The 21,775-nt window shown below is 47.9% G+C and overlaps 1 protein-coding gene across 3 annotated transcripts in view; it reads right to left on the reverse strand.

Annotated features, from left to right (window-relative positions):
• The window catches only part of ZFAT (zinc finger and AT-hook domain containing), a 1,636,156-nt gene that overhangs the window by 529,732 nt on the left and 1,084,649 nt on the right, over positions 1-21,775 (reverse strand). For all 3 annotated transcript variants that reach the window (XM_069621667.1, XM_069621669.1, XM_069621668.1), the window contains one exon: positions 12,954-13,042. In XM_069621667.1, the coding sequence (XP_069477768.1) occupies positions 12,954-13,042 (89 nt within the window). The remainder of the gene's footprint in view (positions 1-12,953; positions 13,043-21,775) is intronic.

The following is a 21,775-nucleotide window of genomic DNA, read 5'->3' on the forward strand; positions in this document are numbered from 1 at the left end:
TCCTGTATTCTTCCTCACAAGGAAGTATCTTGAGTAAACTCTTCGGGACAAGCTCGATGGCACCTTTCCTTAGCATCGCCCGTACTTCCAACAGCAGTTGAGGGACGTGATTTTCCTTCCTGGCCACAGGAGGAATGCGGGGGCACCTCTTCTGGAACTCGAGGGCGTGCCCCAGAGCCAGGGCATCCAGCCCCCAACGGTCGGTAGAGATGGACTCCCACACGCCGACAAACTTAGTCAGCCGGCCTCCCACCGGGGTGCTTCGGCGGGGGCCCGACCCGACGGACGGTTCAATCCTGCTTGGAGGCCGCTTTGCCTCCTTGACCACCTTGGCGACGACGGCGGGATCCACCTGACTTGCCGCGTCCCCTGTAGGCCTCCTGCGACGAAGACCTTGCCGCTTGACGGTAAGTAGAGGAGCTGCTGCCGGCTCCCTTGGAGGCACCCTGTCTGCCTTCGGAGCTCCGAAAGGACGGCCGTTGCTGTTGGAGCACCCCCAGTGCACGGGCCGTCTCCGTGTCCGTCTTGATCGCCTGAAGGGATTCATCAACAGCCTTGTTGAAAAGGTTGTTCCCATCGAAGGGCATGTCCAAAACCTTAGTCTGAACGTCCTGGCGGAAATCCGTCGCCCTGAGCCATCCTCCTCGTCTCAGGCAAACGCTGTTGCCCAACTGACGGAAACCGGTGTCGGCGATGTCCGTAGCCACCGTAATGGCGTGGTCCGAGGCAATCTCACCTTCCTGCAAGATTTCCAGGGCCTCAGCCCTCTTGGCATCCGGAAGGAAATCCAACAGAGGGGCGATCTTAAACCACAACTCCCGGTCGTAGCGGGCTACGATGGCCAGGGCGTTGGCCGCCTTGATGGTCGTCGCTGCAGATGAGATGACCCGTCGACCCGTCGTCCCATCGCGTCCAGTTTCCTACCCTCGCCGTCCGGAGGGGAGGTTGAAGTCGAGGCCGATGCCCCCCCCCCGCTTTCTTCTTGGCCGCCGCTGAGACGACCGAGTCCGGGGTACGTTGCGCTCTAAGGCACAAGGGGGCAGCGTCGGGGACCCGGTACTTCTTCTTGTACCGGTCCCTCTTCGCAGGAGCCATGGCAGGGTTCTTGAGGAGGGTGAGCCCCTCATCCCAGATGTCATCAAGAAGCGGTACGGCGAGGACCGTCTTCCTTTTAGCCTCGCGCTGCTGGTAAAGGAACCCCTTCTTTTCCTCGGGGCAGAGCTGGAAGAGCTCGGATGCCCTGGAGATCATTGTATGCAAGGATCCAATCTCGTCGGGCGGGGACGCCTGGGCAGGGGGCGACGGGGGACGGGGGACACGTCCCGTCATCGCCTCTGTCGTAGTCGTGTCCATGCCTGTATCATCCCCGTGGGTAGTGGACCGGGGGGAAGGCAGAGAAGGCCGCAGAGGCGGGAGAGGAGGCCTAGGATGCGTCCTCCTCCTCTTAGGCGTTGGGCTCCCCGAAGGTCCTGGCTCCGGATCCTCCGTCGGGTCTGGCTCGGGCTCCTCCGTCAGGGGAAGGGGCAACCTAGTCCTCATCTCCGAGCATAAGGACTGGATGGCTGACAAAATAGCCGCCGAGGTGTCCTGCGGCGCCGGAAGGGCTGTGTCTCCTCCACGACTTGGATGAGCTCCTCTTCAGAGGTCGTGTCCGTAGCCACAACGGCCACCACCCCCTCCCCCCCTTTTTCCAACGAGGACTTCGTGGGGGTCTTCTCGATGGGCCTGAAAGACAACTCCCTCCGCGGTGGCAGGGAGATTCGGTACCTGAGGGTGCCTCCACTGGTGCAGCCTCCACAGGCTGAGCCAGGGCCGCGTCGACATCCTCAATCGAGGTCCTAGCAGGGTGAATCACGGCCAACGTCACCTTCTATACGCCCGGGGCCTTCACCTTCGGGGGAGGGTCCGATCCTCGCTCCCCCTCTGCCGGAGTCTTCGAGATCGACCGGGGCCTCTCCAGAAGCTTCGCCGGGTTCTCGGACTTCCTCTTACCCGAGCCAGAGCGTTGGCTCGTGGTTGATGGCGCCGGGGAGGGTGCGCCCTGCCTGGCAGCCAAGGAGCCCGACCGTTCGGCGCTCCGGTGCCCGCGGACTTGCAGTGCTTAGCCTTTTGTTGGGCCCCGGTCACCGGAGCACCCTCACAGGACTTAGAAGACCGCTCAGACTTCTTCTTCTTCTTCTCGTCTGCCGGGCTCTTACCTTCCAGCCAGTTGGAGAGATGGAGGTGGCGAGCCTTCATGGTCTGCTACGACATGTTTCCACAAAACGCGCAGTCCTTTTCCTTGTGCGTCTTGTCCTCATGGAGACAGTAGAGGCATAACGAATGCTCGTCCTCCTTGAAAACGTTCTGAAGCTGGCATCCAGGTCAGGTCCTGAATAGCTTCCCGGGCGTCGAGCTCCCTTTCTCCTGGGCCATGTCTGGGCTGAAAAAAGCGCGAAAACGCAGCAAAGCTCGAGAGCTAAGCACGAGGACTCCCAACACTTGAACGTGTGGTAAAAATCTGAGGATGGCTGCCAGGGGAGGGGCTTAGGGAGAGGGCAGTCATTGGCTGGGGGCAGTATGACCAAGAGACCAGTGATTAGTTACTACTGAGAAAGACAGATCAGAAACGAAACTGATACTGATTTTTTCTATACCGAGGATTCCCAGCCTGACGACGGGGAATATTCATGAGCATGTGAATCCATGCCAGACCCCATGCTGTAGAACAAGGGTACACCTATCCTACTTAAAAGAAGACATCATGCACGCCACAAGGAAAAAAGGACCCATTCACTTCTAGTCCGCAACCATCCAACTATATCAGGACCTGGCGCATGCAACCATCCTCAAGAGAAAATGGCTGAGGGTTGCGACAAACTGGCTGCAGGCTAAGGGAGTGCGCTACCAATGGGCATACCCTACTGGACTTCGATTTGAATGGGAGTGCCGACGATGCACAATTACTAAGGAGGAAGAAATGGAGAGCCTTACGGGAGGCGAAGAAAACAACGGAAAAGCTGCCGCGAATGGCTCCGCATCCAGAGACAAAAGGAGGGTGGACTCACCTGAAAAGGAACAATGGAAACCTGCGCGCCCCCGTCCAAGGGGCCGCAATAAAGACACCAACGTCACAGACCCTACATGATCGACCGATCTCAAAGCTCCAAGAGACGTACCTAAAATAATGGTCCAAGTATCAGACGCTTGACCTCGACCTATGATAGGCACCGATAAAATCGGGTGTAAATACGAAAAGTTGGGGACAAAGGTGGTTACCGAGAAGGATGGGCAGATTCCATCACCAACTCAGCTACACGTGCGATCAACAAACGGATTCTCCGTTGCCCTGACTGGATGGAACTACGAACAAAACATGATTGTGCAGGGGACAGTTATTAATATCAAGGACGAAAACCATACAAGAATTAGAATCAATGGAGGGCAGTGTAACGCTCACCTGGTTCCCCCGAGGCGCAGGTCTTGATCTGGCGAGGATACTGTCTTCAGGGTTAGGCACAGGGTTCGTTTTGCTCCCGGACTGGGCCCCCTTCCCACCGACAGTTTAAGCTGAAGAGTGAGGTGTCTTATATAGGTAAATGCCGGGCTCTCCATCCTGCGTCTTATGCAGGGGCGCTGGATCCAGTTGCTTCACTGGATGCGAGCTCTGCCTCTTGATAGCAGAGGATTTGCTGAGAGCGAAGACGCCGTTAATGCACAAGCGTGCCTTGTAAGTATTAAAGTTCCTTTTGCCTTGTTCTCTTCTCTTTCAAAAGTCTTAAGTCTGTAAAGTCTATGTCTTTCCCTTTTCAGATGCTGTGACGATGAAGATTATCCTTCTAATGGCAGGTAAGTAGAAAGACTGCACTAGCGCTGGAGAATGCTCCGTAATGTCTCTTTTGTCTTTGCAGGTGCGGAGGTGCAGCGCGAACAGATTGAAAGCGAGCATAACACAGGTAAGCAGTCTTGTAACTAAGCGTTACTAACCGATGTATCTTGCCTTGCAGGTGCCGGAATGCAGCGCGAGCTGAGTTGGAACGGGCGTAACACAGGTAAGCAGAACTTGTAGTTGAATATTACTGACCGATGTTCTCTCTCTTTGCAGATGTCGGATGCCGGAAGAGAAAGGCAGAAAAAGGCGCCTTGGATGCTGCCGTTGGATTAGGTAAGTAGATTCACTGCCTTTACTTTAGCCTAACCTGTGCCTTTGTTTTGCAGGAGCTGCAGAAGACTGAAGAAGACTGAAGATTGTATTCCAGCAGGTTATTTCGTGTTCACAGGATCTGGAGCTGGAGGTTTCCTGGAGCTGACACGGTGAGCGTCCTGCTGCAGATGCAGAATAACGCGAAGCACGTGAAACCAATCGGGTGTGGTTTAAATAGCCTTCTGTAGTGCTTAGGCGTCTCCTTCCACGGCCCCACCCAGGTAAGAAAAGAGTTCCAGATTTCTAAAAGAGTTCCTGTGTTCTGCTTCCAGGGAGTGGCTCCTGCTCCACCCAGACAGAAAAAGTAGTTCCAGGCAGAGAAGGATCAGGAGACCAGTTAGCTGGTAAGTAAGCAGCATGGTCTGCTACAGGTAGGTCCACCAAGCACTCTTATCCAATATGAGCCCGGCGCTTCCTGTGCCGGGACCAGTCACCATCATGAGCCTGGCGCCACTGGCGCCAGGACAAGGTCCAGAGGGTCCCTATAGGGACTGGCTGGTTCCTGGGATCAGAGTCATGGACCTGCTTCCAAGGTCGTGGGGCAAGTCCTGACCCCTTGGAAGCAGGGATCATGACAGGCAGGGTGGGTGGGAGGTGGTGGGGGGGAGGGAGGAGGACCAGACCCTAATTTCCCAGGGAAGTTTATGCCTGGTGATTTCTTGTGGTAAATCCACCATGGGTGTTTATAGGGGAAGTTGGAGTTCAGGGGTTAAGGGGTTCAAGACGGAAAGTTCACGTTTAAGGATGACAGTGATGTATCGTATACAAAGAGTACTCAAAGACATGGAGGGGTCTCAGGAATTTAAGAGAAGCAAAAGTGCAGGACACGAGAATGGCTGAGTTAACATTTGTTACACTAAATGTCCAGGGGCTCAATTGCCCAATTAAACGCAAATCCATGCTATCTAGACTGGGAGATATGCAGGCCTCGGTGGTCTGGATGCAAGAAACACACCTGCTTAGGGAAGACTAACAAAGAATAAGGCACAGGGCCTTTCCCATGCAATTCTTCACCTCTAGTGGAACGAAAAGACGAGGGGTGGGCATCCTGCTGGCCAAAGGGATCATCTTTGAAAAACAATTTATAAAGAAATACCCGGAGGGCCGCTACCTGTGGCTGGGAGGGAAATTGATGGGGCAGCAAGTAACGTTGGTATCGATCTATGCCCCTAACGAAGGACAAGACCGTTTCCTGATGGAGGTGCTCCCGATCATTGCGCAATGGGGGAGGGGACAGATACTAATTGGGGATGATTTTAATGGGGTAATGGATGCCGAGATGGACAAAACTCTCCCAGCCTCCTCTAACGACCACACGTTCAGACAGGCCCTAGCTAAATTCCTCAGAGAGCTACATCTGATTGAAACATGGCGCTTCTTTAACCCACAAGATAGGGCTTACACCCACTACTCCGCGGTACATAGAGGCCACTCCCGGATTGACATGGTGCTGATCTCGGACTCGCTGATCCCACAAGTTACGGATTAGAGATTGGAGTGAGGTGAATGTTGCACCATGCCCCAGTCCTCTTAAAGTTGGAACCCCTAAGCCCACAGTACCAGCCCTGCAAACCATGGCGCTTAAATGAAGCAATCCTAAAAGATGTAGCCCTCAGAGCAGACATAGAACAAACCCTGAAGAATTAATTCAAAGAAAATGTCACCCCTGGGATACACTGGGACACTATTTGGGACGCAGGTAAGGCTGTGGTAAGAGGGGAATTTATAGCACACACAACAAACTACATTAAAAGAAAAGAAAGGGTGAGACGAGATATGCAAACCTAAGTGGCAGAAGCCAAAACAGAGTATAAAAACCAGGGCTCAAAGAGAGCATGGAGGGCATTGAAAAAAGTCAGGGCAGCCTTAGAGACCCACCTGGCGGACGAAGCGGCACAGCCTGGCGAAGGCTGTACGAACCAAACAATCCTACTATATTAAAGGGGATAAGGGAAATCAATTCCTCACAGCCAAATTGAAGCAGCAAAGAAACCGGAATCGCATAACCCAACTCTGAAATCCACAAGGGAACCTAGTACGGGGGGAAAAAGCAATAGAGGAGGTTATCCACTCATATTATACCAAAAACCTAAAAAGGGAGGACCTGGTGTGAGAACAACAGACCGCATTCCTTAACCAAATGACCCTGCCACAAATCAGCAATTCAGACAGGCACATGCTAGAAGCCCCCATAACAGAGCAAGAGGTGGGAGAGGTAATAAAAACACTAAAAACGAACTAAGCCCCTGGCCCAGATGGGCTTAGTAACCCATATTACATAACATTCAGAACTACCCTGATAGGCCCCCTAACAAAACTGTTTAACTCCATTTGGGAATCCGGGTGGATCTCTGGCGACATGAGCCAGGCAACCACAGTACGGCTATTAATACCGGATAGAGACCCCGGATAGAGACCCCAGTGAATGTGTGAGTTAGCGTCCTATTTCGCTATTAAATGGGGATGCAAAAATCTACGAGACGGTCCTGGCCCGTAGACTAGCGATTATCCCAGGTACTGCCCGGGATAATCCACCCTGATCAAGCGGGTTTTATACATGGGCGAAACACACAGGATAATATCCGCAGAGCCATAGACACAATTGAATGAGGTCGCAGAACAGGACAGCGATTTTCGTTTCTGGCATTAGACGCCTCCCGTGCATTTGACAGTCTACATTGGGGGTTCCTACAGCTGACTCTGAAACAGTTTGGGTGTAGCCCGATTTTTACACGCATGGTAACAGCCAATTCCGCACATCCACACGGCTAATGGTTAATGGACGGTTCACAGATAATATCCTCATTCAGAAGGGCACAAGATAGGTGTGTCCACTGTCACCTCTGATCTTTGCCATGGCCATGGAGCCACTGGCACAAAAAGCCTGCAAAGACCCAGAGATCCAGGGGGTAGAGGCAGGCGCTGGAGAGTCCCCAAAAAATAGCTCTCTATGCGGATGATATCCTCATGTTCCTCAAAAACACAGCACACTCACTACCAAAAGCATTAGACCTATTAGAAGAGTTTGCAAAGGTTTCCGGATTCCATATCAATTATGGTAAATCTAGTGTGCTCAATATTACCGAGAGAGCGCAGCAAGTGACAGAATGGGAAGACAGGTATCCGCTGAAGTGGGAACAGAGAGCGGTAAAATACTTAGGAATACAGCTAACCTCCAAATACGAGAAACTATATGGGGCCAACATCCCAGAACTACTGAAGGAGCTAGCGGGGGACCTAAAACGCTGGGAGGTGCAAGAACTGTCATGGCTGGCAAGGATAACAGCTGTGAAGATGACCCTGCTCCCCAGGTTCCTCTACGCGGTAAGAGCCCTACCAATACGCATCCCAACTCCAGCAATCCAAAAATTACAAAGGGAGATAATGGCATTTATTTGGAAAAAGAAAAAAACCAAGGGTCCCGGAAAAGGTCCTGTTTAGACCACAACTGTTGGGAGGGTTGGGAGTCCCCGAAATTCGCAGATACTTATGGGCAGCGCATGTAGCACCCGTATTACAATGGTCACCCAGAAATAACCAAACCGGTTGGGCGGCACTCGAAAGGGAAGCAACTAGAGCCCCCCATAGATGGCCTTCCCTTCCTTGCTGAACGACACACAAACAAAGATAGTACGTTACTCGAATCTACCAAGGTCACCTTATGGTACTGGGACAAAGCGTTACGAAGTAGAAATGTGAAGATTGGGGGAGGACCTCTGACACCAGTGGCCCATAACCTGGACTTCACCCCTGGAATGCGGTCTGACTTCTGGGTACAATGGGGAGGAAATGAGAAAACATTGACAATGGGAGACCTTTACGAAGAAGGTACACCCCTAACCTTTGAGAGATGCAAGGCTAAATTTAATATACCTGAAACTGAGAGGTTCCATTATGTTCAACTAAGGCATTGGATTTCTAACAGGAGGATCCGGGAGGAGGCAACCCGGGGGCCGGTGGGATTAGAACTCACGATAAAAGATGGCCAGCTCGGGAAAGGGGTGTCGAAACTATATAGATTAATGGGAGCAGTAGAGCCTGACGAATCCCTCCTATGAATGCAAAGGTGGGAGGCAGATGTAGAGAAACCAATCTCGGGCGAAACTTGGAGCCATGTATGGCAAAGAGCCGCTAAAAGCTCCAAATGCACCTCTATCAAAGAAGCAGCATACAAAATGTGTTTGAGATGGTACATGACACCTGCATGTATGAATTCCATTAACCCAGACTGCCCCATATCCTGCTGGAGAGGCTGCGGACAACCTGGTAACCTAATACATATGTGGTGGTCCTGCCCAATAGCCCAAATATACTGGAGGGAGATCCTAAGCCACATCAAGGAGATAATAGGGGTACAACTGCCATTCGATCCAATAGTGGTCCTACTGGGGGAGGCGGTCGAGGGATGCTATGCAAAATCCGGGTCGAAAGCCCACCTCATTACCCATATGTTAAGTGCTGCTAGAATAACCTTGGCTCATATTTGGAAGAACAAACAAGGACCGATAGTGGCCATGTGGTGGGTAAGACTATGGGGGGTGATGGCTATGGAAAAGATAACTGCACTATCCCACTGCTCCTACACAAAATATTTGGACTCCTGGATGCCACTACACGAATTTACAGATGATAGAGAACAAATGTATTTTAAGCCGAAATTATTGCGCAGCATCCCTGTTATTTAAAAGCATATACTCTGAACCGGAAGAATACGTGATCCAGAAGACTCAGACTGTTGAAACATGCTACACTGTATCCAAATGTTGAGATAGTTGGGGGTTAGGGAATATTTTCAAATGTTTGTAATTATACCTTTGAAAAACCAAAATAAATAAAGTTGGTAAAAAAAATTCTAAACATAAAAATAAAAAATATTTAAAAAATAGAGAGGCCAGAGGTAAAGTGTACGTGACAGAGAAAGGTAATACTGCCTTATTGAGCTGGACGCATTTCAGGAAACTTGGGGTGAGACTGGATACCAATGCAGAGGAGGCGGTACAGGCCATTGAGAATAATGGTGCCAGAAGCCGGCTGGTAGGAGAAGTGTTTCAATACAAAGTTGGTTGTATACGAGACTTTGTATATAAAATAAAGATGAAGGATAACGGTGTGCCTGCGGCGCAAAAATTGCATAGTATTTCTTTGTCGATAAGGGAAGAGGTCAAACAAGAAATGAGGAAGTTAGAAGATCAATGAATCAGAGGGTATAGATGCGTCAGAGTAGGTGTCGTCATTGGTTGTACTGAGGAAGAGTATGGGGAACTTGAGAATTTGTGTGGACATGAAAGAACTCAACAAGTGCCTAGTCCCTGAAAGACACCCACTACCGAACATTCAAGAAATCCTATCGACCTTGGGTCCTGTGAAATATTTCTTTACATTAGATCTCACCTCTGCATATCATCAGGTGAATCTACATGATGAGTCCAAGTGTCTGACAGTCTTCATCACCCCAATGGGGATATTCCAAAACAAACAAATGTGGTTTGGACTTGTTTCAGCAGCCTTTGTTTTTCAAACAATTATGCATACGCTGTTTGATGGGGATAAGGGAATTCTGAGCTTTCAAGATGATATTCTAGTTTATGCAGACAATCTTAAATCCAACGATGAAAGGTTGGATAGAACTTTAAAAAAAACTGTGTGCTGCAGGTATGACATTGAGCTGTGAGAAACACAAAATCAATAGAGTTCCAGTATCTAGGGTAGGTCATCTCTGCAGGTGGCATACGTCCCAAAAGACATATGGCGGAAGCAATTGAAGAAATGCCAAGTCCCACGTGTTGTGATGCATTACGGACATTCCTAGGGATGGCCAAGTATTATTCTAAGTTTATCCGGGACTTTGTAAAGCATACAGAGTCCATACGTGAATCGATCAAGGTGAAAGGTGTGTTTGTTTGGGATGAGATCTTTAAATTAGAGTTCAAATTCATTAAAGAGGCTTTGGCGAGTGCACCTGCATTACAGAACTCAAGAGAAAACAGGAAGACAAATATCACGACAGACACTAGCAATGTAGGCTTGGGAGCAGTGATGACGCTAGAAGAGAGAGGTAAAACCTTTCTCATAACGTTTGCCTCCAAGTTGTTGAAGGGAGCTGAGAAAAGTTATGCCACGATTGAGAAGGAAGCACTGGTGATCAAGTAGACGGCTGAGAAATTTACAAGCTTTATCTGTGGAAGGAATTTCGAATACCACATGGATCACAAGCCTCTGGTGGAGATACTTCAAAAGGATTGGACAGAGTCTCAGCTAGCATCAGGAGATGGGTGTCTCAACTACAAGAGTACAATTGTATAGCCAAATACATACCAGGTGTGAGGAATTAAGCAGCAGATTATCTACCAAGGACATGTTGGGTGATGAGGAATAGGATCAAGAGGTGGTTCTTGAAGTGTCGGTGTTACCCATACCTCAGGGGTATGGTCGGAGGCCATGAGAGAGAATGCCATCTTGAATAATCTCAAACAAAAGTTAGAGGAGCGAAAGCCTCTTAACAGAAAGGTGTTCAAGGAACTGGGACTGTCATCTTTCTGGAATGTGAGAGGAGATTTGTGCGTCCAAGATGGAAGAGTAAAGCGTGGCGACAAGATCATTCCACCTGAAAAAACGTGAGAACATCTTATAGAACTTGGACATGAAGGTCACCAAGGAATTGTTAAAACAAAACGGTGGATAAGAAACGAGTACTGATGGCCAGCATGTGATCTGCAAATTGAAAGGATTGTCAGAAATTGTATCCTTTGGAATAACAGTGACAAAGTGTGTGTGTGGGTTCCAGACGCCCCATGGTAATAACAGATGTCCCAGAAAAATCTTGGGACAAGTTGGGAATGGATGTAAGGGGTCCCGTGTGGAGTGATAGAGTGCCGTCTTTTTGCCTGGTGGTCATAGATTTACTCACTAGATGGGTTGAAGGTCTGATCAAACAGAATGTGACAACAAAAAGAATGATTGAGTTTTTGGAGGAGATTTGTGAACGCGAGGTATACCCCAGTGCGATAGTGACAGACAATGAGTCACAATTCTATTAAAAACAGAAGGAGTGCCATATATAATTCCCAAACCAATGGGGTAGTAGAGCGTTTTAATGAAGTGTTGAAGGAAGCAATGTGATGGGCCTGGGCCAATGGCAGGGATTGGAAGGTGCAGTGAGAGAGGGCATTGTTGCTCATAGGTTCACCCCTCACTGGACCACGGGTATCTCCCCTTTTGAACTTAGTAGGGGCAGGAAGGTCAACATGAAACGTGTGCCTGCCAGGATGAGTAGAACTCCTGTGACAGAAGGCAGATTGGGAAGTGCTGTAGAAAATATCATGAAGAGCCAATTGAAGAACACAAGAGCATGTGATGGCGCTTGTGTAGGGAGGAACAACATTCCTCCTGCAGGTGAGAATCAAATTCCTCCCCACCCTCAGGGATGGATGTTGTAGGATGGCCTAAGACAAACAGGGTGAGAGAGGTCTTCAAGCATGACAGGAGAGTGTAGAACATGGAGAGAGTGTTGTTGATCAGAGGGGGAGGAGAGTGCCACAGAGAGAGGGTCAGTCAGAGGTGAGAGTTATGTCAGATCGAGAGTCAGCACGAGTGGTGGCGGTGGAAGGGTGAGACCAGTGACAGAGGATTTTCTTTGCCTGGCTGTACAGCTAGGAGGTCGTTCAGCTCGAGAACCCGGGAGGTACTATCAGAAGCCTAAGTACCTTGGAGAATACATTTAGAGGAAGAGGACCCCGAAGTTTGCCCTATTGGGTGGTTGAACTTTTGTAAATGAACTGTGTGAAGAGAAGGAGATGAGTAGAATGGCTTACTATCTAGTCGCCACACGGATGGCCATGTGAACGACCGGACGTGAGGGGCAAAGGAGCTGGCGGGGCTCGCTACGTATTTGCTTAAATGTAAATAAATTAGCTTACTTCCTCACCTTGGCCTCCTCATGTTGTATGCCCACACTACAGTTATGTGTGTTGCTTTCTGTTTCTAAGTGAGATTTCCTTTTTTTCAAAGATCAAATAATAAAGTGAGTAAAAAAGTTCCCATTTAGAGCAGGGAAATTCAACACTCACGGATCCTGGGATATTCAGCACCTATGAACTGAGAGCACACTCAATGCGGCTGGACAGTCATCACTAAACCCAATTATCACAAAGGCATGTTATATACAGAGGCTAAACCCAAAAGCCTAGCATCAGTGCAGAACACCTTAGAACTAAAAATAAAAAAGGTAACATCCCAAAAGCATATTTGGGACCCAAATCTCCAGCCTGAGGAGAATCCACAGGGTGCACCAGGTGGGCTGAGCCTGGTGGTTGTGCACACACACTGCGCTTTCCTTCACAAAGGTATACACATGCTTAGCCAATACTATTCTGCTAGATTTCCCAAACACACTCTAGATGCCCAAAGGATTGGGGACAGGGCATAGCAGTACTTGGTGTACAATTGTGACTGCTTGAATTAACCATTGGCCAATGATGGGAAAGGAATAGTTATTTAAATTCCATTAGCGTATGTAATTCAAATAGCGTATGCATGAAACTATCACAATATGCCTTACCACAAAGGATGTTTTTCAAAATGTTTTTGCAAAAACATCATGCACTCTAGTATAGTAAATCTTGTATGGCTCATGGTCAACGCCGATATGTCAGAACTTTTCTGCCCAGGCACATTGAGCCAAAATGAGAGACTTCAACTTTAACTATTACTAGCAACATGTGTTGTCTAGCCCCATTTGAATTAGAAAAGTATTTCTTCAGCAGCAACTCACCTTAAAGGGTGCATGTTGTTCCATATGACGAACCAGCTGAGGCTTATGTGCGGCAGTAAAGTCACAAACTGTGCACTTAAATTGTTTACCTGAAATAGAAAATAAATAATTAATAGTTACTACAAAAAAATATTTAAGTGCAAATGTAGTAAACAAAAAGTTGTATGTTAACACCATGAATAAACTTTATGTTTATTTTAAATGGGCCGATAATCCGGCAGAGGAGATCAGCTCACGACCATGTTTGCCTGAGCGCTCCACTCTGCTGGATCTGGATTATTTTCGGTCTTGGGTTGTAAAAGGAATGTGCAGGGGAATCCGATATGGGTTCCCCTGACTGATCATCCCAGTTTTGATCACTGCTACGAGGTCTTTTGCACACTGCATATGCACAAGCATGGCAGCCATTACTGGGATAAATCCATATTCCGCAAATATTGCACAGATTTCAGAAAACATGCAGAGAGCTTGTCTGGGCAGGTTTTTACTTGTCAGTTTTGCTTGCCCACAAAATGAGGTTGTAAGGTGTTTAAGCTTCTGCGCCAGATCAACTAAACTACTGAATGTTACAAATATTCTGGGAGAGTCTCACTAGGTAAAGGCGAGGAAACCAGGTGCGTGAGGATGGCTTGAGCGGGAGCAGGAGCATGAAAAAGTGGAAAGGAAAAGAAAGCAAAGAAAAAGCACGTGCGCAAGTGACACGAAGCGTAAGACAGTAAAGTGAGGGGGAAAGCAACCAGAAGCAGGAAAGGGGGGTGCGAGCGAGCCAACAGATTGAAAATAAGTGAAAGATTGAAAACGAGTGAAAGAAAGCAAAGCGAGGGTGCGAGCGAACCGAAACAGGAATGACAGGTGCGAGCAACCCGACAGATTGAGAAAGTGAATCAAAAAGTGAGAGAAATTAAAGAAAAGAGTGCGAGCGACCCAAACGCAGGAAAAAGGGGTACGAATGAAAAGGGAAAGAGGGCACCAGACAAAGACCAAAGAACAGAATGTGGCAGGGGCACAATAAAGTCAATAAGAGTGTGTAAGAGAAGAGAGCCGGGTGCAGGTGTGCACCATCGAAGGAAAGAAAGGTAAAAGAGAAACAAATCTTGAGTGGAAAAGAGCACCAGAGAGAAAGGTACCCAAAAGGGAAGAAACAGAGAACAAAGAGAGGGATGAGGAGTCAGAGTGGTTGCACAGGGGAGGAGCCAAAGCCCAGCATTTTCAAAAGTCTGACACGACCCCATGGAAAGAACTTTGAGTTAAAATGGTGCATCTTGACAAGGTGAACCTTTGTGTGAAACCAGATGGGCCTAAGTTTGGGGAAGGGAACCCTGAGAAGCCTAACAGGAACTGTGTCTTTTCTTCATTGGAACTGGAAGGATCGATGCATGGGGGTAGGCAACCGCAAGAGACCCAGAGACATTGTGAACTCTATTAACTTACGGCAAGGGCAAACCTATTTTGTACTGGCAGAACTACACCTATGGGTAAGACTACCTGACACAAGCTCTGGTTTACATTTCCTTTTTAACCACCATTTTTCTTTAAGAAGATCCCTGAACACATTTGTCTAAGAGGGAAAGCAAGCATAGGTTTAGACACAGACATTGGTTTTACACATACGGGCATCGATGGTCCTTAGAAGCATCAGTTGAGGGAACCACTCTTTTAGACTTAGGGCCAGTTAGATATTCCACCAACCCAACAAAGTTTATAAATAAAGGTTTTCAAACTGTTCATTTTGAGTCCGTCTCTCTCGTGGTCAGAAACCATCCCGCCAAAAGAAAGACATCTCATCCCTTCTGATCTTGTCCTTAATCCACCTCCCGGAACGTACATCAGGTTGGCACCCAAATCAGAACTTGCTTGGAAGTTTAGCATCCATGTCCTGGCAGGGGTGATCGACCCCGATTTTAGAGGCGATGTGAAAGTATTACTCCACAATCATGGAAAAGAGGCTTTTCATATCGAATCAGGGGATCAAATAGGCCAGGCGATACTTGAGAGGATGATGCTACCAGCCCTCAAAGAAGAGGCTGAGAAAGATACCACTGGGAGAGGTACTATGTTTTGGGGAAGCTGATGCCCAACCTAATTGGTTCATAGTCATTTTTTAGAAAAAAAAATGTCCAAAAAAAAAAAAGTCGAATTTCTTTTTCAATACGTTTTTTTTCGAATTCGGGGGGGGGGTGGAGTGAATTCCCCTCCCAACCCCCCTTTTTTCTATTTTTTTTTTAATTTTACCCCTTTGTTTTATTCCCGGACCCAAAATAAATATATCATTTTTAGAAAAAAGAATTCGACTTTTTTTTTCGATATTTTTTTTTTCGACATTATTGTCTTTCGACATTATGTTTTCGAAAAAATGACTGCACACCAACCTAATTCAATCCAACCTACACACATCAGTGACGAAAGTTGGGACATACTTCCCGGTTTAGCTTTTGCTCAGCAAAACGATCCCTTACTCGCTGGAGCCCTCCTACAAGTTGTATCAGAGTCCGATGGTCGGAAGGATGGGGGCATTTTTCTTTTTAAAAAAGGAACTCCTGTAGAGGGCGGATGTTACTTCTGAAGGGATACCAAAAATACAGCTTGCGGTTACCCAAATCACAGATAGTGCTCGAGAGCGCACACTCGCATCTTACAAGAGGACATCTGGGCCAGGCCAAAACTCATGCACACCCAGCTAGCAAATTATTATTATTTTGTTTTAAACCTTTATTTAATTCTGGCAAAAAGGTACAACAGGGGTGGTGGGAGCCAGTCCTGCATTACATTCTTTGGTGTATTCGGTAACAGCATTAGGTAATGTTTCATTGTACCGCATACATGTTTTGGTAATACATTGCGGATGACAAACAGTTTACATCACAAGTCGTCAATTTACAGCTTTATCAGAGAGATGGGATTGGATGCCTACACAAGTATCACAGGGTCTTGAGCTTGTGGGGAGTGTAGAAATATATATGTCTTTGCACTCTTGGGCCCAAGTCAACGCAGCCAGCCATTCCTCCACGCCAGGGGCCGTGGAGGGGGTTGTCCTTCCAGCATAAGAGGACGCCCTTCTTGGCCATCATGCATGCAGTGTTCGCAAATGCAGAGTGGCTCTTGCTACGGATTGTCAGCCATATACCAAAGAGTGGGCCCAGGGGGTTGTGTTCTAACAGGGCTTCTATTATTTCCACTATCGTATCTATTACTTGGGCCCAGTAGTTTCCCAGCTTTGGGCACGCCCAAAACATGTGTAAGTGGTCAGCTGGGATTTGTCGACGTCTAGGGCAGCAGAGCGACAGTGAATGGGCCATTTTGGATAGTCTAGCTGGTGTGTAGTAGAGTCTATTCAGAATTTTGAATTGTATACATTTAAATCTAAAGTTTAAAGAAACTTTCTTGGTGTGTGTTCACATTCGGGGTCCATTGCTCATCCGTGAGGTCTGGGCCCAGCTCTCGGGACCATCCCTGTCTCGCGCGTGAGGTAGGGGTTGAAGTGGAGTTCAGTAGCCTCTTCTATAATGCCGACAGGATGTGTCTGCAGTCTCCGGAATTAGCAATATAGGCTAGGCATGTGGTCTCTGGGGGTTCATCTGGGTAGGACGGCCATCTAGTCGAGATAGATGTGCGCAGCCTGTAGTATTGCAGTTGGTCCCCGCTTGTGTTCCCGTAGCCTGGTTTCCAAGTTGAAGAGGTGATAAATATGCCCTCTGGAGAGTTGTCAGCTCGAGACCTGTAACCTAGATTTTCCCATTTTATCTGGATCGCCCTATCCCATGACGGTTGGAGCTCTGGGAATTTCCATAGGGGTAGTCAGCGGTAGTAGGGTATTTCGGCTCCCGTGAGGGAGAACATCGTAAACCATGCACAGAGTGTGAACATGACCGGGTCGAATGGGCAATCGTCTCGGTAGTGTCAGTTTAGTATTAGCGTTTTAAGGTCCGATTCCGCCGCAGCCAGTGCCTCGAGTTTGATGTGTGTTGGGGGCGATGTCATAGGGTACCAGAATGTGTGGAACTGGGCCTGGGCAGCTGTCCAGTGCTGTTCCAGGTGTGGAGCAGCAAGTCCCCCCCCCCCCTTCTCATACGGGTACATGCCTTTGTCAAAGCCAACAACCTCCTAGACCCCGCTCAATCAGGCTTCAGAGCCCGACAGAACCGAAACCACCCTATCCTCAATCTGGGATGACCCTAAAAACACGGCAGACACTGCGGGATGCGCCGCATTAATCCATCTTGACCTATCCGCCGCCTTCGACACAATCAACCACTCAATCCTCCTTGACTGCCTCCACTCCCGAGGAATCCGTGGAACCGCTCTCAAATGGATAGCATCCTTCCTCAAAAATAGGAACCAAATAACCCTACTCTCCACCTATTCCGTCCAAGCCCGACCAGTCGACACAGGAGTTCCACAAGGAGCATGCCTATCAGCCCTCCTGTTCAATCTCTACATGGCCACCCTCCCACGAATAATTCGTTCACACAACATCCTGTGCTACAACAACGCTGATGACACTCAACTAATTCTAAAACTCTTCAGCTCAAAACCCAACTGCCGACCTGATTTTGTTTCCTGCCTCCTCGACATAGAGCTCTGGATGACCACAAACCACCTCTTGCTAAACCCCTCCAAAACCAAAATCATGGTATGAGGCAACTCCGGACTTCTTCCACACCCAATACCCTGGCCATCTGCCATGGGCAACTCACCGACCCCCCCTAATTCAGTAACAAATCTTGGATGCACCCTAGACTCTGACCTAACACTCTCGCACCAAGTCAACAACGTCTTAAAGTCCTGCCACAACCACCTTAAAACTCTTAGAAGCATTTTTCCATACCTCTCCTTTCCCAACAGACTCTCCGCGGTCCAATGAATTGTTATATCAAGACTGGACTACGCTAACCCCCTCTACCTCGAAATCCATGCATACCAACTGGCTAAACTACAAAGAGCACAAAACGCTGCAGCCAAACTGCTACTGGCGCTTGGCCCTAGAGACCACATCTCCCCAGCCCTCAAAACTCTGCACTGGCTTCCGGTTGTCCAGAGGGTGACCTTCAAAACCTTATGCATTTCTCACCGAGCACTGCATAAAACCGGACCTCAATATCTTCAAGACAAACTAAAACCCTATCACCCTGCACATACTCTAAGATCAAGCTCAGCCAGCCTCCTAGTCATACCAAAAACAAACTCAGTCAGGTTAGGCGGATCGTCCTTCTCAGCCTTGGCCCCCACGCTGTGGAACGCACTCCCACCCCACATCCGACTCACTGAAGACCTCATGTCTTTCCGCAAATTACTGAAAACTTGGCTCTTCCCGTAAAACCGACCACAAACTCAAACTAACTCAAACTGGATAACAGCATCGCACTGACTTTGCCAAATGCTAGATCATAAATAGCAATGTAGCATCATGATCCGAGCGAGAGATCGAAAACGAATAACCTCTATTGGTTAGCTAAAAAGGACAAACACATTACAATGAGTAAAAACATTTTTAAAAAAATTTAAAAAATGTAAGAAGGGTGAACAAACGAAGTGAGTGGAGCGGATAAAGTCAGTGAAGTGCAGGAAGCACCTAGAGCGGATGAGTGCGTAGAGTGGATGAGTGTGCAGAGCGGATGAGTGCATGGGTTGTGGTGCGGATATAGGTTGTGGTGCAGATGTAGGGTGTGAGTGGATAATAGAGTGGAGGGGACGTAGGATGTTGAGCAGATTTAGGGTGTTGAACGGATGTAGAGCGTGATGGTGCTCTGCAGATGTAGGGTGTTGAGCGGATTTAGGGTATTGAGCAGATATAAGGTGCAGTGGTGTTGAGCCGATGTGGGGTGTTGAGTGGATGTAGGGTATGGTGCGGATGTAGAGTGTGGATCGAGTATAGAGTGCGGAGCGGGTGTAGAATGTGGAGCGAGGAGCGGGTGTAGAATGCAGAGCGAGGAGCGGGTGTAGAGTACGGAGCAAACGGGTGATGTATGTGCATGGAACAGGTGGAGGGAACGGGTGAATTGGTTAGAAGGAACGGGTGTAGTAAGGCGAAGAAACGGGTGAAGTAGATGGTAAGAACGGAGGATGGAGCTGAAAGAACGGGTGATGTTTATGGACGATACGGGTAAAATATGAGGAAGGAACGGGTGAAATATGTGGACAAAATGGGTCAAATATATTGAATAGAACGATTGAAGTATGCGGATGAAAGGGTGAAGTAGATGGATAAAATGAAAAATATGGTTGGAACGGAGGAAGTATGAAGTTGGAACAGGTGAAGTATGTGAGTGGAACAGAAAAACTGGGTGGAACGGATGAACTGGGTGGAACGGATGAAGTATACAGATGGAAAAGGTGAAGTATGTGGACGGAACGCGTGAAGTATGTGGATGGAACGGGTGAAGCATGTGGATGGAACGGGTGAAGCATGTGGAAGGAACAGGTGAAATATGTGGAAGGAACAGGTGAAATATGTGGAAGGAACAGGTGAAGTATGTGGATGGAACGGATGAAGTATGTGGATGGAACGGGTGAACTGATGTAGAATGGGTGAAGTGGGTAGAACGGGTGAAGTGGGTAGAACGGGTGAAATGGTAGAACGGATGAAGTAGGTGGAACCGGTGAAGTGGGTGAAACGGGTGAAGTGGAAAGAACGGGTGAAATGGGTGGAACCAGTTAAGTGGACGGAACGTGTGAAAATGACGTATGTGGATGGATGAAGATGGAGAAAGGATAACGTGGGGTAGAACGAATGAAAGGAGCAGTGCATAAAATGGTTGGCGTGCATAAAATGGTTGGAGTGCTTGGAACGGATTGGAGTGCTTGGAACGGACTGGAGTGCTTGGAACGGACTGGAATGCATAGAATGGCGTGACTTACATGGAATGGTTTGGAGGGCATTGAACGTTGAAAGAGCATTGAAAGAAACGGTTTTGAGTGCTTGACACGGTCGTAATGCATGGAACAGTCAGAGTACATGGAACGGATGGAGTACATGGAACTATTGGAGTGGGCTCGGTCTCAAGCACCTAAGGTAAACCATCATATTCACATCACCACGCTTACTCTCTTCTTTACACCACCACTCAAATAGAACACAGCGATACTATGACACCGTTCGGTACAGCTGGTCTCATACCATCATTTGAATCATCCACCCCATCACCCAAACTAAACACTGCTGGTTACACACCCTCCAGCCTAGGCGTTTCTCCTCAGGCCTAACGCAGCCAAATCAGTCTGGATAACAACCTGCCAGAACAAACACATACTCTTGATCTCTCAGCCTTCACACCTACAGCTAAGAAGCAGCTATCACACGATTGCCACACCAGCTGCACACATATCCAGTGCTCACACGCACCTTTTGACTCTCTCTACTCTCTCTACTGACCTGAACTTCGGTTCCCGCGGGCGTTCAACCTACCAGCGACTTGAGACCATACCAATGGTACATAAGGCGCTATATAAATGCAAAGTAACATAAAATAACATACATCATATCTACCCACTTTTTACGGACTGCCCTGGAATGCCATATAAACTGCACGAGTAGACCATGTATTTGGGTGAAGTAGGGTTTCCCAGGCCAAATTGGGACATTGGCGAATATGTGCAGCATCTTGGGGAGTAATATCATGTTTATCAGTGATAGTTTGGCGGCTGGGGACAATGGGAGTGCTTTCCATTTATTAGTTTTGGTTTCAGCCTATGTTCTGAGTGTGGTATAGCTGTTTAGCTGTAGCGACTCACGCAATCTCGACACCACTACCCTCAAGTATTTGATTTGATTGGGTGACCAACAGAGAGAGGATATTCCCAGGCAGCTGGGTGTGTTTGTTTGTATGTTTGTTTATTATTTGTAGTGCGCGCCTAACCCAAGGGTAGCAGGGCGCAAAAGCAACAAGAGGAGTCCAACTGAGGTTACATTGATGGAAAACAAAGAACAATGAAAGCCGATACCTCAAATTATAATTACAGGAAATATACAATATTTATAGGTTATATGATATGTCTAAACATAGAGGATCAGTAGATGTACATAGATAAACACAATTTACAGTAGTTAAGTATCGCGCCACAAGGAAGAGCGTTAGGTGTCATGTTCCTTGAGCCAGATGATGGTATTAGATCTGAATTGAGGGTAGAGAAGGTCTTCCCTGATGGATGGTGGTAGGGAGTTCCAGAATTGTGCTGCTTTGACAGGAAAGCTATTCCCTCCCGACATAGTGCGTATGAATCTTGGCACCAGAAGGAGGTTAAAGTTGACCTTTCTGGAAGGGCGGCAGGATGCTGGTCTAGTGAATCTCGTTATCAAGTATTGAGGGGCAGCTTGGTGGAGGCATTTGTGAGTCAGAGAGACAGATCTAAGGAATATTTTGTCTTTTGTTGAGAGCCAGTTGACAGATCTTCTAGTCTCTGAGATGTGGGCTTTCTTCAGGAGGCTTAGTGCAGCTCTTAAGTTTGCATGTATAAGATGTGGCGGATGCCATAGCATTAACTTGTTTTTTGAAGGTAAGTGTGGAGTCTAAATAGAAGCCGAGGGTTTTGACCTCCTTGGCTACGGTGATGTTGTTGTTGTCAATTACAAAGGAAGAGTCATTTTGGCCTAGTTTATCAAGGTTGGATATAGTGCCTAAAATGAGGAGTTCTGTTTTGTCATCAGTCAGGCATAGACCGTGTGAGGCCATGCATGCCTGGATGATGAGGTACACTCTATTTACAAAGGCCAAATCCTTGTCATAATCCCCGTCAGCGGGATGAGGATCTGGGTATCATCAGCATAATTAGTGTAGGTGATACCCAGGCCATCTAGATCACCGAAAAGGGGCTTTGTAAAAATGTTG

Source organism: Ambystoma mexicanum, chromosome 5q (genome assembly GCF_040938575.1).
Source record: "Ambystoma mexicanum isolate Mex_15411 chromosome 5q, UKY_AmexF1_1, whole genome shotgun sequence".
In the NCBI taxonomy this organism is placed as follows: domain Eukaryota; kingdom Metazoa; phylum Chordata; class Amphibia; order Caudata; family Ambystomatidae; genus Ambystoma; species Ambystoma mexicanum.